General features: G+C 47.7%; 1 protein-coding gene across 1 annotated transcript in view; it reads left to right on the plus strand.

Moving 5' to 3' along the window:
- LOC106979786 (zonadhesin) overlaps window positions 1-15,917 on the plus strand; it is a 130,489-nt gene that overhangs the window by 93,080 nt on the left and 21,492 nt on the right. The window contains exons 51-63 of the mRNA XM_053203494.1: window positions 97-205; window positions 1,769-1,905; window positions 2,429-2,554; window positions 2,658-2,828; window positions 2,928-3,152; window positions 3,408-3,534; window positions 4,366-4,565; window positions 5,224-5,436; window positions 11,721-11,866; window positions 12,338-12,507; window positions 13,236-13,380; window positions 14,521-14,653; window positions 14,968-15,129. Of these exons, the coding sequence (XP_053059469.1) occupies window positions 97-205; window positions 1,769-1,905; window positions 2,429-2,554; window positions 2,658-2,828; window positions 2,928-3,152; window positions 3,408-3,534; window positions 4,366-4,565; window positions 5,224-5,436; window positions 11,721-11,866; window positions 12,338-12,507; window positions 13,236-13,380; window positions 14,521-14,653; window positions 14,968-15,129 (2,064 nt within the window). The remainder of the gene's footprint in view (window positions 1-96; window positions 206-1,768; window positions 1,906-2,428; window positions 2,555-2,657; window positions 2,829-2,927; window positions 3,153-3,407; window positions 3,535-4,365; window positions 4,566-5,223; window positions 5,437-11,720; window positions 11,867-12,337; window positions 12,508-13,235; window positions 13,381-14,520; window positions 14,654-14,967; window positions 15,130-15,917) is intronic.

Raw genomic sequence — 15,917 nt, forward strand, 5'->3', positions numbered from 1 at the left:
CTAATTACTCCAGGTGTGGAGGAGGCGGGTCCACAGACCCTCATGTAACCTGAGCCCTCAGCTGCCCATCTTCACCAGCTACCCTACCCTCTCCAGGAACGTGGTCCCCTCTTCCATGTCCTCCAGGGACCTTCACTCCCCAAGATGCATCAGGCCTCCGGGAAGAGGGTGACTGCTCCGTCTGTCCCCCCGGTAACTACTGCAGGTCAGTGATAGTCCACGGTTATTCACCTCCTGTGCTGCCATCAAATTCTATCCCCTGGTTGAAAAGACCCACTGGGCCCCCTGGCCTTCCTCAAGGCCCCCACGCTATTTGTGGGGCAGTTAAAGTGTGAGGGGCCAGGGCCAGCTGTAAGACTATAGCCCCACCTGGCCACACAGGTCTGAACAGGGAGTCAAACCCGACAATTAGGTGAAGAGAGCTAGGACAATGGGCACAGGCCTAGATTTTCTTTAAAAAATAATAAATACATTCAAATTGAGCGAGGGTCAGTATGAAATGAACATAGCTCTGCTCAGTCCTGCCTAAAAATATGGGGAATTTCCTTATAGGCAAAATTCTATGTGCCTGTAGGTAATACACATACACTCAGGGGAAAAGATGAACAATCCTTCCTTTTACCTCTATCTCTGAATTTTCCACAATGTGAATAGCTTTTATAATCATAAGGGCTAGAAAGACAATAAATGGTACCCATAAACAGAATAATCAGAGAGCAGGCCTCAGGATGCCCAAATTCTGCCTGAATGTCCTATACTTACTTGTTATGTATGTAATTTGTGCAATGGGGACATTCTCCCTGTAGCAGGAGAAGCCACTGGAAGAACTCTGTACTTGGGATTCAGAGACTCACAACCTCCAGGGCTGGATAAGGGTTCCCCAGTCTCCCCTGAGGCCTTGGAGACAGGCCTAGCCTCTCAAAGTGGCCCTCGGCCCAAATCTCCCAGAGTAGCCAGACTAAAGGAAAGCACACTGGGGATATCTGATCCAGAGGAAGCTCCCAGCTTTCGCTGAAAACATGTAACTCCCAATTTCCTGAGACTGGAAAGAGGGGTTTTCGAAAGAAGAGCTGCTCCATTTCATGCAGAGGTGAACCTGCTTCAGAGCAGATTGTTTTCTCCTGAAAAGTGAAAGTGGAGAGTTCCTCAGATGCTCTTTCTGGAGGATCCTCTCCCTATACTCAGGAAGTTCGTCCTTTGATCTAGCCTGCACTCTGCTGAAGAGTTGGAGATCAGACTGGTGGCTGTCAAAGCTCAGGCCTCAGGACCTGGCAGGCCCCAGGCACTCACTGGGGGCAATGCAGGAAGCAGCTAGAACACCTGCCAGTCTTCTCCCTCCTCACTCCACAGTGAATGTGACAAGGCCACAAAGATCCTCCAGGGGGAACTTTCGTCCTGCTGTCGCAGCCCTGGGTCCTCGTCTTTATCCACTGGGCTCCACAAACTCAGTGAAGAAGAGACACCCAGGAATCCATCTTTTCCTGAAGGACTTGCAGAGGTTCCTCGAACCCTGCACTGGGCCCAGCACCCCTGGGTCTGACGCTCGTGCCCTGTTTTGTTGCTGAATGAAGTATCACATCCTGTTTCTATCATATACATGGGTATAGTCATGTGTTGTCCTGGGGCAGAGGTCAGAAGCATTTCACACGCTGGGTCAGCATGGACCTGTCTGAAACAAGGGCCTGGGTCTCCTCTGGTTCTGGGGCACTGGGCTCGGATCACCCCTTCTACCCTGATCTCACTCTTCTCCCCCTCTCTGTACTGTTAGAGGTGGACAGGTGTGGGGGAAATGTCCTGCTGGTTATTACTGCCCCCCTGGGGCCTCCGAACTGATAACACAAGGTCCCAGGGAGTCTCAGACCTCGTGTCCCCAAGGACAGCTGTGTGCCAAGCAGTGCCCACCAGGTAACAACCCATTTCTTTTCCTTGGGGTGTGAAAGAGGCAGAGAACAAGGTTGCTTAGCTGTCACCACCAGACCCACTCAGGGAAAGGATTTTTTTTTTTAGTCAAAAACAAATTCTAAAAATAGTTGACACCCACACCTGCCTATCTCAGTCAGCAGAGCATGCATGCAACTCTTGATTTCAGGGTCATGAGTTCAAGCCCCATGTTGGTCATAGAGGTTACTTTAAAAAATCATAAAAAGTAGTGGACCCCAGCGTTATACATCTAATATGTATCTGCATATGCATGTGTATGTAATTGCATACATCATATGTATGTCATATGATAGGCACCTAATGTAATTCAGATGGTTAGTGATTTGACAAACATCTTATGTGGAGCCAGGACTGGCATCCAGGCCTCTCAACTCCTGGGCCAGTAGAATCCCCCAGGCCACCCCTGGATACATGCTGTTGCCAACCTGCCATGGTGGAGCAGCCTCCCTGCCTTCCACAAGATCTGGTGTGACCCCATGTGCTCCAGGTTTTTACTGCCCAGAGGGCAGTGGAGAACCCACCTTGTGTCCACCTCACACCATGGCGGCTGCCCCCGGAGCCAAGCAGCGAGAGGAATGTGGGCCTTGCCCTGCTGGGCGCTGGTGCAAAGCTGGTGAGATACCTGTACCAGGAGTGCACTGGTCCTGAGAAGGGCAGAGGGAGGCCCGCTGGGCAGGAAGAGAGGACAGAAAGTGATCACAACCTTTGCTCTCCAGGGGACCTGGCCACCCACCCCTGCCCTGCCGGCCACTACTGCCCTGGAGGGAGTGAGACCAGCCCAGGAACCCCTCAGGCCTGCCCTGAACACACCTATCTGCCTGCAGAAGGAGGCCAGAGTCTGGCAGAGTGCCTCCCCTGCCCTCCTGGATACCTCTGTGTATCCCCAGGTGAGAGGCTACCTCTAGGCCAGAGGCTGAGACCTCTGTGGAGGAGAGATAAGAGGCCATCAGGGGTCCCATGGCCATGCCTGCTGTTTTTGCCCCCAGGTCTCTCCTCCCTTGAAAGCCACCTTTGTCCTCCAGGCTACTGGTGTCCAGGTGATCAGGGTGCCTTTCTCTGCCCACCTGGCACCTTTCGGACAAAACCAGGGGCATCATCAAAAGAAGACTGTGAGCTCTGTCCCCCTGGCCACTACTGCCCCCAGGCCGAGCTGAGGGATCATGCAAATGTGTTTGTGATCCCCTGCAGAGCTGGATTTGAATGCCCTGCAGGTGAGACTGCCTGGCCTATCCCTCCCTCCCCAGCCACTGCTCCCATCCCTTGTACTCTCACCCCCGAGGCTTAGGCCAGGTGCTCAGGCAAGTCTTATCAGCACTGGGCGCATCATGCAGGCAAGGCATGGCCACCTGCTTGCCCTAGCAAGCCGTTTTCCCAGCCCCCCCATGGCCCACTCAGTCTTGGTTGGATCTGTGCCACCTGGATACCCTCAAGACCAAGGTGCACTGGTCTGTTCCTGTCTCCCTCAGGTGCTGTGGCTGAGGTCACTTGTAGGGCTGGCTCTTACTGCGAGACCCAGACAGGGATCCCCCCACTTTGTCCTGGGGGCTATGCCTGCCCTGCTGGCTCCTCCACCTACACTGGCCCAGGGCAGCTGTGAGTACCCTCCCCTGCCTGTGTGTCTCAGCCTCAGGGATCTCCAGAGAGGAGTCAAACCCCTGAGTCCCAAAGGATTCAGGACCCCAAGACAAGTACTGGGCAACCCTTTGCTTGGACTTCCCAGCTACAGTGTTCACATGCCTCAGTCCCTGCCTCTGTCCTTAAAAAGGAAGGGAGGGTGAGGAAGCAAATCCCACTGAGATGCCCTTCATTAGTTTCCAGGGCCATTTTGTGTGGGGTGGCCAGATTTAGCAAATAAAAATACAGGAAAACCCAGTTAAGTATGAATTTTAAGTAAACAACAAATTTCTAGTATAAGTATGGCCCATGCAATATGTGAGAGTACTTATACTCATTATTTATTCATTGTTAATTACCACTGTTTATCTGAAATTCAAATACGACTGGATGCACTGTATTTCATTTGGCAACCCCAATCCTGTGTCCAGGACTGACACTCCCAGCACTCCCACTGTGTCCCCCCATCCAGAGCCAGTCAGATTTGTTCCACTCATTCCTTTGCCCAGGGTGAAGTGGGCAGGGAGCACAGGTCTGGCCACTGCCCAATGACCTGGACAATGGATGTGGCTCCCTCCTCCAGGATGACACCTGGACCTACTTAGTCCTCACTGGACACAAAGCCCAGCCCATGACCCCCTGTCTGGGATAATATCAGAGCTGCCCCTCCCCCAGGCAGCTTAAGGGTTAAGCATGGGGAATGTCGATGGGGGAGTTGAGGGGAACCCTGCTAGTGAGATGAGAGCCAATAGCACACACAGCCCCTTATCAACATGAAACTAGAGTCTTGGGCTCTGTGTCTCTGTGCAGCTGTTTGTTTCCCTATTACTGTCCCCTGGGCAGTGCCCATCCACGCGAGTGCCCTGGGGGCTCCGAGGCACTGAACAGGAGTGGCCTCAGGGTCTCAGAGGAGACTTGCTGCCACCTCTGTGAAGCAGGCACCTACCGCAGCCTGGCTCTGGATGCCCAAGCCTGCCAGCCCTGCCCCCCTGGATTCAGCTGCCACCAGGGTGAGTTTGGGAAGCCTGGATGTGAGCAAGAGAGGGGGGCTGGGGCCTCGAGTCAGAATTGGGCAGAGCCCGGTGAGGAAGATGCAGGTGGCAGGTAGGGAGGACCCACAGAACCCCTGGGAGCAGGCAGAGGAACAGGGGCTAGTTTTTCTCAGCTAGACCAGCCACCTGATGAGAAAGACCCAAGAACATGGGGAGGACACAGGTGAAGGAAGATTCAGAGAAAGTAGGTACCACAACTGTCTTGATGTTAGTTTTTAAAAGACCTAAAAATTACAGACTGTACATCACATCGTACAAATTAGCATACTGGAGCGAGTGGTCCAAGTGCTCTGAAAAACAGGACAACCACTGCCCAGTGTGTCAGCAATGCTGGGCATTCTGCTCTGTTTGCTAGAGGGATGGAAGTGCATTCTGTGGTGCCCCAAAAGTCAAGGAGGACTCTTTTGGGTGGGGGGGTAGATACAATAAAGCACAGAGCCTCCACTGTCCTCCCTACAATCTAGATCTGCCCTCAACAGTATTTGCTTTGCTATCTCCCTCCCACTTTCCACCCCACCCATACCCCAAGTTCATTCTTCCCCTGGACTCTGCCATTTCTTAGTCCCCACCTGAGCTGGAGTCCATGGCTCAGAATTTCCCCTCCATTTCCCTCCAGGAACAGAGAGTTACCAGAGCCAGCCCTGCCCAGTGGGGCATTACTGTCCAGCCAAGACTCACAGCCCCAGGCCCTGCCCCGCAGGAACCTTTGGAAACAGCAGCCAGGCAGGGGCAGTTGGAGAGTGCCTGCCATGCCCCGCAGGCACCTTCAGTGCCCATCCTGGCCAGGCCGGCTGCCTCCCCTGTGGGAGCTCTTCTTTCTCTCCACCTGGTGAGTCTCCACCCATGCCCACTCTCTCACTGGCTAATTGCCCTGGTCTCCAGATATGGGTCCCAAATACACCATTTCTCCTGTCCCCTGAAGTTTTGAGGGTCAGCAGTGTAAGCTTTCAGAAAACCACATTATCACCAAATATGGTTGTTCTACAAAAGCTGAAGTAAGTGAGAGAATGGGCGACCCTGTGACTCTCGCTGTCCCAGTGTGGTGTGTGTACGTGGATAAAATAAGTCTGTGCAAAGACTTCAACAAGCAAGTGAATGAATGTGAGGGAACAAGCTCAGAGAGGTCAAGCAACTTGCCCCAGATGATTCGGCTAATGGAGGAGCCAGGACCCTGCGCTGAGACTGGCCAGTTGGTTCCGATAATGCTGCAGGTGCTTAAAGGTAGGGGCAGCCACATCCAGCTCTCTCAAGCCGACCCTTGTCTTAGCATCTATGTGGCAGGATCAGGCACAGAGACATAAGCACAGCACTCAGCCATGGCCACTGGCTCCTTGCTGATACCTGTCACCTTTCCTCATTTCACATAGGTGGTCTTCACATGGTTTTTGTGTGTGAACCACTTGTGCATGATCCATAGTACAAGCAGGATAAGTAACCAGATAATCCAATAGCAGGAAATTAAGGTCATCAGAATCATATATATTTAGCCTCAGGGCTGACCCCAGATCTCCACAGATGCCAGGTACCATTGGTACCATTGTAAGTGCCGCCCTAATACCAATCCTCATACCAACTCTATTAAATAGGTGCAGTTACTATCATTCTTGTTTTGCAAACATGTCAACTAAACTGCAGAGAGTTTAAATAACTTGCCCACAGTCAGGTAGTGGCAGAACCAGGATTTGAACCCAGTCTAGCTGACTCCCACATTCCTCCTCTTAACCACCATGCTATGCCACTTTCAAATGGTGTGATTTGAGGTTTCCAGGGATTCTACCATCATTTCTTGTCTCTGGGATTCTATCTCCTAGGTGACAGAGCCCTGAATCCAGTGATCCCTCAGGACCTGGAGATCAGGGGCTGAGTGAAGCAAGTCCCAGTGGTTGTGTTGTCCAAATTGCATTTCATTGGCTTCTACATAGCAATCTAGTACAGCCCGTTTCTTTAGTTATTGAGAAATATATTTTAACTGGTTTATCTTGGAGTGATCATGATGGGATTAGAGTTACACCTTCTATGGGCATGTGATTATAATTTTTGCGGTAGAGATGACCTTTAGGTCACACTACTTAAATTTTTTTTAGGCTGAAGTTATTGCAGCTGTTCTCTGTGACATAGAACCCTGGGGCTATCTTAGTCTTCTTAGGCTGCCATAGCAAAATACACAGAGTTGGTGACTTAAATAAAATTTTATTTTCTCACAGTTCCAGAATTAGGAGTCCAAGATTAAGGTTTTGGCAGATTTGGCTTCTTTTGAGGTCTCTCTTCTTGGTTTTCAAACCTCTCTTTCTGTGTCCTCACATGGCCTTTCCTCTGTATGCAAGCATCCCTAGTATCTCTCTTGTGTGTCCAAATTTCCTCTTCCTATAAATATGCCACCCTATGGCTGCATTTTAACGTAATCACCTTTTAAAGGCCCCATCCCCAAGTACAGTCACATTCTGAGATACTGGGAGTTCAGACGTCAGCATAAGAATTTGGGGGGACACAACTGAGTACATAACAGGGGCCTTGATCACCTCTAGGTCGAATATTGGAGTAAGCCAACATTCTCTTCAGGCTTGTGTTCTGATTAACCTTCTCAACTTCTACAAGAGGAAGTCTTACTCCAGTTAATATATTCTCCCCTTTTATTTTCTAAAAGTTGTGTTTCTTTATCACATAAGGTATGAGTTAGGAATCAATATTCATTTTCCCGAAACAAATATTCAATTGGAATAGGACCTTTATTGTCTACGGCCATACCACCCCAAACGCACCCTATCTCATCAGATCTTGGAAGCTAAGCTGGGTCAGGCCTGGTTACTACTTGGAAGGGAATGACACATTTATTGAAAGATCATTCATGTTTGTCATTAATCAGACATCCCATATACATGTGGGTTTGTTTGGGAATCTCTATTCTGTTCCAGTGGTCTTTTATCCTATCCTTATATAAATATGGTAAACTTTGATATCAATAGTCTATGTCTTCCAACTCTGTTCTTTTTAAGACTGTCTTAGCTCTTGTAGCCTTTGATTTCCATATAATCAGATCATATCCACAGAGGTACTTGCTGGAATTTCTATTGGGTTGCATAGAAACAACAAATCCTTTGGGAGAGAAATGACACCTTTATTATCTTGAGTTTTCTAGTCCTTGAACATGGCTTAGCTTTCCTTTTATTTATGCCTCCTTTACTCTTCTAAGATTTTTATTTCATTTTTATTTCTCGGTAAGGAATTTTTTTTTAACAAATTGAAGTTTGTGGCAACCCTGCGTTGAGAAAATCTATTGGTGCCATTTTTCCAACAGTGTTTGCTCACTTTGTATCTCTGGGTCACATTTTGATAATTCTCTCAATATTTCAAGATTTTTAATTAATATTATATTTGTTATGATCTGTGATCAGTGATTATGACCTGCTGAAAGCTCAGATTATGATTAGCATATTTTAGCAATAAAATATTTTTAATTAGGGCATATACTGTATATACATTTTTTAGACAACGCTAGTGACACTTAATAGACTACAGTATAGTATAAACATAACATTTTTTAGAGAAAGAGAAACAGAGCATGAGCTGGCAGAGGAGCAGGGGGAGGGAAGAGGGAGAGAAAGAGAGAGAGTGAGAGAGAGAGAGCATCTTAAGCAGTCTCCACATTGAGCACAGATCCCAACAAAGGGCTCAATCTCACGACCCTGGGATCATGACCTGAGCCAAAATCAAGAGTCAGATGTTTAACTGACTGAGCCATCCAGGCACCCCTGAACATAACTTTTATATGCACTGGGAAACCAAAAAATACATTTGAATTGCTTTATTGCAATATTTGCTTTATTGCAGTGGTCTAGAACAGAACCCACATTATCTCCAAGATATGCCTGAAGTTAACGTATTTTGAGGTTTTTGTAAATGCTATTAAGTTTTTCAAATTTCATCTTCCAGTGTGTTGTCTAAAATTTCTTTTTTCAACTTATCCTTGAAACATATTTTAGCTAAACAGAGAATTATAGCTTGATAGTTGTTTTCTTTTAGCATTTCCAAAATAGACTTCCATGGCCTCTGTCTTTCATTATTTTTGTTAAGAAGTGTCACATAAGTCTCATATTTGCTTTTAGGAGGTAAAAATCCTTTTCTCTGGTGCTTCTAAGATTTCTTCATTATGTTTCATTTTTTAGGAATATAACTACAGTTCTCTTCCTATAGCTTTTCTTTGTATTTATCTTCTTTGAGTTTCTTTAGCACTTCTTGTATCTGTGTTTTGGTGCACTTCATCAATGTGTGAAATTCTCGGCCATTATAGTTTTAACATTTTTCCTGGTCTACTCTCTTCTTTCTTTTTGGACTCTCCAATTACACATATGTTATCACTTTTTACCACACACATGTCTCTTGCACCTTTTTCTGCATTTCTCATTTTCATTTTCTTTCTGAGATCCAGTCTGATAGTTTTTTCAGATCTATATCCCACTTCATTAATTTTGTCTTCAGCTCCATACAATATGCTATTAAGTGCATCTATCAATATTTTATTTTATTTTATTTTTTGCTATTGAATCTTTCAAATCTGGAATTTATAGTCTTTTATATTTCCCTGTTGAAATTCTCCTTTAATCTTGTCCTTTGATTTATCAAACATACTTATAACAGTTTAAAGTACATTTTGCGTCTTAAAACTCCAATATTTGGACCTCTTGAGAGCTTGTAGCTATCAACTAGCGTTTTTTGTTGTTCTCTCTCTCTCTCTCTCTCTCCTTTGATTTCTTAAAAATTCTTTTTTCTCATGCCTATTTTTTGTTTTGTTTCTTTTGTTTTTTTTTTTAATTGCTGCATATTGTGAGTGAAAACTATAGAGAAAATCTGAAATTCTGGATGTTGTTACATTCCTCCATAGAAGATTACTTTCATTCTGGAAAGCATTTACAGTAGGAATAAATCATTTCACTTCATCAGGGATTCAGAAAATCAGGGCTAGTTTCCAGGTTTTGATAAAGTTGATTTCCTTACAGTCAGTCCACACTAGGGTGTAGCCCTTCAGTGGCCCAAACTGAAAGCCTATGATGTTTACCAGAGATCCTTATTCTTGGTGGGCCCAATTTTTGTCCCCTTAGCCTTATGAGACATCCTAAAGCTATGCTCATCTCAGCCTCTTAATGGTACCTTTGAAGTGGTAAATGCCTTTCAGGAAAACGGGGTGCCAAATGTGGGGCTCACCCCTCTGGATTTTCATTCTCTCCAAAATTGTTTTCCCCTTAAGTTCCCAGTTAAGTTCTTCATTCCTTCAAACAGATGTTTTCCATATTTTTTCTGACCTTTCTAGTTATATGTCATAGGAAGATACTCTGCCATTGTCAAAGGTAGAAAAAATCTTGTAAGTATATGCACTTTTGTAAACTGCCATTTTCCCTTTGGGGATGAGGTAGGGGCTTTTTAGTTAACTTATTTTAGAGGTTAGCTCACAAATGCCAAGTTCCAATTATTGTTGTTAGTGCCACAAAGACACTATGGAAGATATGAAGACAAATAAAATAGGAAGAAAGAAAATATATAAGAAATTGGCAGAAGCATCAAGTGCCACAAGAAAGAAAAAAACAAGGAAGGCTGGATAGTTCAAAATGGGAAGAACTGAAGGATCAGGGAAACTTATGGGAAAGATTGTATTTAAACAGGAACTTGAGAATGAGTAAAATCTTGTTGAGTTGAGATTGCTGGGGAAAGATATTAAACAATGATTCTTTTAATATAGATCCATGATTATTTCTATAGCCATAGATGCCAGGCCAAGAGTTTCTCAAAATAATGTTTATTTAGGAAATTAATGTGAAGCAATGCAAAAGCAGAGTAACCCATATTCAACAAAGGACAAGCTCTCACAGCTGCTCCCATTGAGTCACTCCTTCACCCAAGAAGTCCCCAAGGCTCTCCTGTGGAACTACAGGTCCCACAAAACCAAGTGGAAGCCCAGTTGGACAATGAGACATGAAAGACTCCTGGACCCAATCTGAGAGTGCCCAGGGTGTCAGCAGGGACCTGGTCCAAATGAGCCAAAGAACATACTAATGTTCAGGATATTAGAGAGGGCTTGACCATCTATAACCTCGCTGGTGAGAGTTCTCTGTGTCACTTCAGAATTGAGTAATTCCCTTCCTTCTCTACAGTATAAACAATTATTTCTCTTGTCAGTGGTCCCTAAATTAATTTGGGGAAAGAATATGACAAAGTCCACACAGAAAAAAAAAGTCAACTTTCAATCCATTCAACAAGTTCTGCTGAGGGCCTTTGGGCTACTATGCACAGTGTATGAGTGATTATCTTCAGGAAGTTGACATGTGCTAAACTTTAAATGAGTTTTTAATTCTTCCTGAGCAGATGACAGTCCCAACAGGGGCAAACAAGCTGGATTTGCAAAGAACCCTAGTCAGCTACAAGGTCCCAATCTCTACCTCTCTCCCAAATTGTTCTCCCAGAAGAACATTCACCTAGACTCCTTTGGTCTCCCATATAAAATATGAACTTCCCCACTCATCACTTTATCCTCTGCTGAGAATCCCTGTTCTCTTGGCTCTGTCTATCCAATCTAGACCATCCTTCAAATTCCTTCAGAGACCTTCAGTCTCTCCAACTCCCTCTCTTTCTATTGTCTAGAGACAGAGGCCCGTGCTAGTCCTTCAGAACAGGCCAACAAGGCTTTGTGTAGTGGAGAATAGGAACAACACTTTCCATGAGGTGTCAAGTGCTTTCAATAATATCAGTAATTTGCAGCCCCAGCTACACATTAAAGCACTCAAGGGCCTTTTTGAAAAGTAGATGTTCTGGCTTCACTTCAGAGGTTTTTATTAAATTTGCCTAAAGGGAACTTGGACATCCATGTTTTTTAAAGCTTCTCAGATGAATCTAATTAAAAGTCAGGCCTGAGAATCATTGACTTAGAAGATTTCATTCAATCCCCACAAAGACTCCTAAGGTCAGACTCTGGCAAATGTGGGTATCTGATCTCCCTAACCCTAACCCTAACCCTAACTCTAACCCTAATCAGGTACCTGACTGTGGACAGGGAAAGAGAGCTTGCTCATATCATGGTTCACTGTTAGGCACCTGTGATGGGCCATAGGGCTTCTCTATCTCCAGGTGCCTCCCACTGCACGTGTCGGGGCCTTAACAGGGTCTTCCAGAAGTCAGATGGTTCCTGCATCTGCCAGGCAGGACATGAGTCCTACAGCAGGAGGGGCCTGGAAAGTGAGGAGAGCGACAGTGATGAGGACTGTCAGCCCCAGGTAACACCTCACTCAGCCTTAGGAAAGGAAGCCTTGAGGAGAGTGAGGAGAGGTAGCATTTATGGGTCCCTCTGCATGCCAGTCGCTTTTCATTGTCTGTTGGGTTAATGTGTAGTCCTTTGTGCTGGATGGATTACCTCCTATACAAATGAGAACACTTTAGAAAGCTCGCATGATAAGACATATTTCTCCTTATCATAGACCCACAAATTTCAGCATTCATTATAAAGGATCTTAGGAGAGTAATTTGATCACTCCCCCCAGTCTCCCTAGAGCTGGACCTCCCAGTTACCTCTTCCAAGCAACAAACTTGTCTTCTATTACTATTGTAGGTTCCCTCTACCCTCAAGCCTAACCTTAGTCTTAGGGTGCTCACTAAATGACCTCTCAGGGAGCCTGGTTCCCCAGAGGCCCCACCGTGTCCCTGGAATGTTCTCTGATGCTGAGAGTGCCCTCATCCTGGGCCTGCAGGGGGTTCCAGAGCCAGGACTCTTCTCCCACATCCTCCTTCAGGTCGCTGAGCGCTGCTCAGCTGGAGAAGTACGTCTGGCTGCCACCCGCAAGTGTGTGTCCCCCCAGCTGCACAACTGCTCCTCTTTCTGCCACCCAGTGGATGGGAAGCTCAGCGCTGAACTGGGCATGTGAGTGACAAAAACCTGCTGAGAACAGAATGAATTCATCGTCTCCAGACAGGTCCTGACTGTCCCCAGAAAGTCCCTCCAGAAAGGTTGGGCAGGACCCAGCTCTGATGGGAGACTGAGCCAAATACAAGCTCCTTCCAGAAGCTGCCATGTCAGCATTTCCCAAGAAGGGGAATCAGGCCAACACCAGCCAAAGCAAGCAGCCAGAGCTGAGGAGGTACTGGCAGCAAGGCAGAGTGAGCGCCATACCCCAGGTCCCTGAGCCAACTGTTAAGAGTGACCCTGGCTAGATGCCAAAACGAGAAGGGCTCTGATTTTGTCTGGCTCTCCAGTCCTCCCCCTGGCCTGTGGACTGAATGGTATCCCCCAGAAGGCAGGGCCAGGGAACCATTGTGCTACAAGGTCCGCTGAATAGAGTATTCCAGGCTGAACAATTCTCTCTCCTCACTCTTGCCTCAGCAGGATGCCCAAAACAAAAATCCTGAGCTTGTCAACTAGGATTTGTCCCAGGCACTGCTCCCGTTCTGGAAGCTAGTGCAGAAGCAGGGGCCAGAGAGAGCACTTTTTAATGAGTCATCATGGACCTCCATTGAAAGTGCAGTCACTGCTTTGGAAGAATAGACAGTTCAGATCCTTCTGGAGGTGCCTGTACTAGTGGAGGGGTGTCAGGAATGGGCAGCTGCGCCATACCCACCAGGACAGACCTCCCATCCTCTCCTCTCCTGCAGCTGCCAGTGCCAGGAATATGTTTCAGCAGAAGAGCTCTGTGATGCCCAGTGTCTGGCAAAGGCCCCCCAACTCTCCCTGGCCTGGGGTTCCAGCAGGGAGCTGGTCCTCAGCGTGAAGGGCGAGGCTGGAGACCATGACCAGAGGGTGAGCCCACCTCGGGGAAGGGCTGGGATAGAAGGGCAGCCTCTGCCTGCTGGGGACAAGGGGGAAAAAATCTCCCAGGCACCCTGGCTGCAGAAACCAGGCAGCAGAAGAGGGAGCACCACCTCGGTGGCTCAGTCGGTTAAGCATCTGACTGTTGATTTCAGCTCAGGTCATGATCTCATAGCTCATGAGATTGACCCCCACATCAGGCTCTGCACTGACAGTTCAGAGCCTGCTGGGGAGTCTCTCTCTTCCTCTCTCTCTCTCTCTCTTTCTCAAAATAAATAAACTTAAAAAAAAAGGGAAAATCCACTTGATAACCAGTCTTTCCTAGTCTGTTGCTATCTGCATGAATTTCTGTTCCATAGGCTGGAGGGAAAGGCAGAAAGGAAGTAAGTGGTATTTCTTATGTTGATAATGTCAACCATCCAATTTGAAAGCCACTAAGAGAGCCGAGAAAGCAACACCTTGACTTTATAGAGTGTTAAGTGAAGCCCAGGGGCATGAAACCACTCACTGTGGTCACAGAAATGGTGTGGGCCCTGCTGGAACTGAGCCTGAGCTTCTTATCAAAGGCCAGACCTCTGGCCACAGGCGGGGCCTTCTCTTGGCTACAATGGTGTTGGCTGAGGCTTTCTTCAGGGTCTCGATGCTTCATCAGGGTGGGAAGGGCAGAAGACCAGGGCCCAGATGCAGTGCAGGTCCCGCTCACCCTTATGTTGGCCTACCAGAAGGTTCTAGATGGCTTTGTCTACTTGCCACTGAAAGGGTGGGGAGATCACTGGTGTGACACTGGACAGCAGATTTGGGGTGATAGTAAGATGATTGTTCTGAAGAAGTTGTTCTGTTCGTAGGACTTTGCAAATAGAAAAGGAGCAATTGATGACCCAGGACAGGGACAAGAGTCAGGGGTGTTTGCTGAAGATAAAGAGGAGCCCTGGGCATAGGAGTCCCCCTGGGCAAGTTTCAGTAAGGAAGGAGACAAATCCTGAGGGATGTGGACAGTGGATATCTCTGAACTCAGCATCACCAGGGGCTGTGCCAAAGGGCTCAGTCTGGGTTTCTGGCCATCCATCTCTGCAAACCTCGCTGCCCCTCTGGCCCTCCCCAGGTATATAATGCTGTGCTGTATGTTCTCAGGAAGTATCAAGCACTCTGGGCCCAGACCAGTTCTTCCAAGAGAATGCCAGGGTCCATCTGGTCCAATGTGGTCCCCGTGGCATCTTTGGCTTTGTCATCTCCAGAATGGACATGCTTGACTCTTTCCTCCTTGGTAAGCAGAGGAGGAATACCAAGCCCAGGCTTTCCCAGAGCGAGTGCAAGGGGGTAAAGGATATGGCTGCATTCTTTCAGCAAGGGATGGCCCCTCAGAAACTTCTCAGCCCTGTCTTGGTGTTCAAAAGGTGAGAGTCAGGCAGGGACCACAGAAGGCCATGTAGGAAGACAGTCTTTGGGGAGGTGAGGGCTCCAGAAGTGCTGAAACTGCTCCTAAAAGGGAATCAAGACAAGACAGGGCTAGTAGGTGGGTGTGTGTACCCCCCCAGACAAGCCCAGATCCTTCAGCATTCCTTCCCCAAACTCTCCCAGAACCACCTGTATCCAGCCCTTGGCTACAAAGGTATCATCGGACTACAGGCCTGGAGTACTCTGTCCCTCAGGACGCTGGCATCCATCACCATATTCCAAACCCAGTGGTCTGCCTGGAAGAAGGGGACGTGATTCTTTTCCAGCTTCACATTCTTCCTCACAGTGAGTTCCCTAATTCAGTACCTGAGACCCTCCCTTGGGCTCTGGCTCTCTCATCCCTCCTCTGCCTGGCTGTTCTGTGACATCACATATAAACCACAACTTTGAAGTAGCAAGTAACAAGCCTGTGCTGTCCCCCTGCTCTCAACATGATTGGTCACTTACTGTGGGCCTCCCTTCACTTGTTGGAGCAGATGCTGTAGCTCCAACATTCTGCAACTGCTCCCTGCAGCCCATGGGTGTCAGATTTTGTGCTTTGGGTGGAGGCAGGGACTCACCAAAGTGACCTCTGCTCTCAGCCAGCCCTCCCACATGTCTGCTCTGTGCCACACAGTCATCCTTTCAGGGCCTGAAGCCCCCAGAGGCAGACTTCTCAACCCCTCCTGGTAGCCCCCTCCATCTTGAGACACCTTGGTTTACAATGATTGTCATCCTTGTAATGAGCAGAAGCCTGCCTCCCTGTGACTCCCACCCCTGGGAACCTTACAGAACAAGACTTTTTCCTCCATGAGACAGCCTTCCCTTAGAGAAGAAGTCTCATCCCTCCAGGTTCAGCATCCACCTTGCATGCATTGTGCACAGTCCGGGCCCTCAGTAGACCTTAATTCCCTCCCTTTCTCCTGCCTGGCACTTCCCCGGGGTGCTGCTGTGGAGTGGATGGGCCTTCCCTGCACACCCAGCCCACCTGCTCACATGCAGATGGCAGATGTCACAGTGCTGCCCCACTCACATGTCCCAGGACACCAGCTGGCTTGGCAGAAACAGGCACAGGTCTGCAGCTCTAAAGACTT

The sequence above is a fragment of the Acinonyx jubatus genome, chromosome A1 (genome assembly GCF_027475565.1).
Source record: "Acinonyx jubatus isolate Ajub_Pintada_27869175 chromosome A1, VMU_Ajub_asm_v1.0, whole genome shotgun sequence".
NCBI classification, from domain to species: domain Eukaryota; kingdom Metazoa; phylum Chordata; class Mammalia; order Carnivora; family Felidae; genus Acinonyx; species Acinonyx jubatus.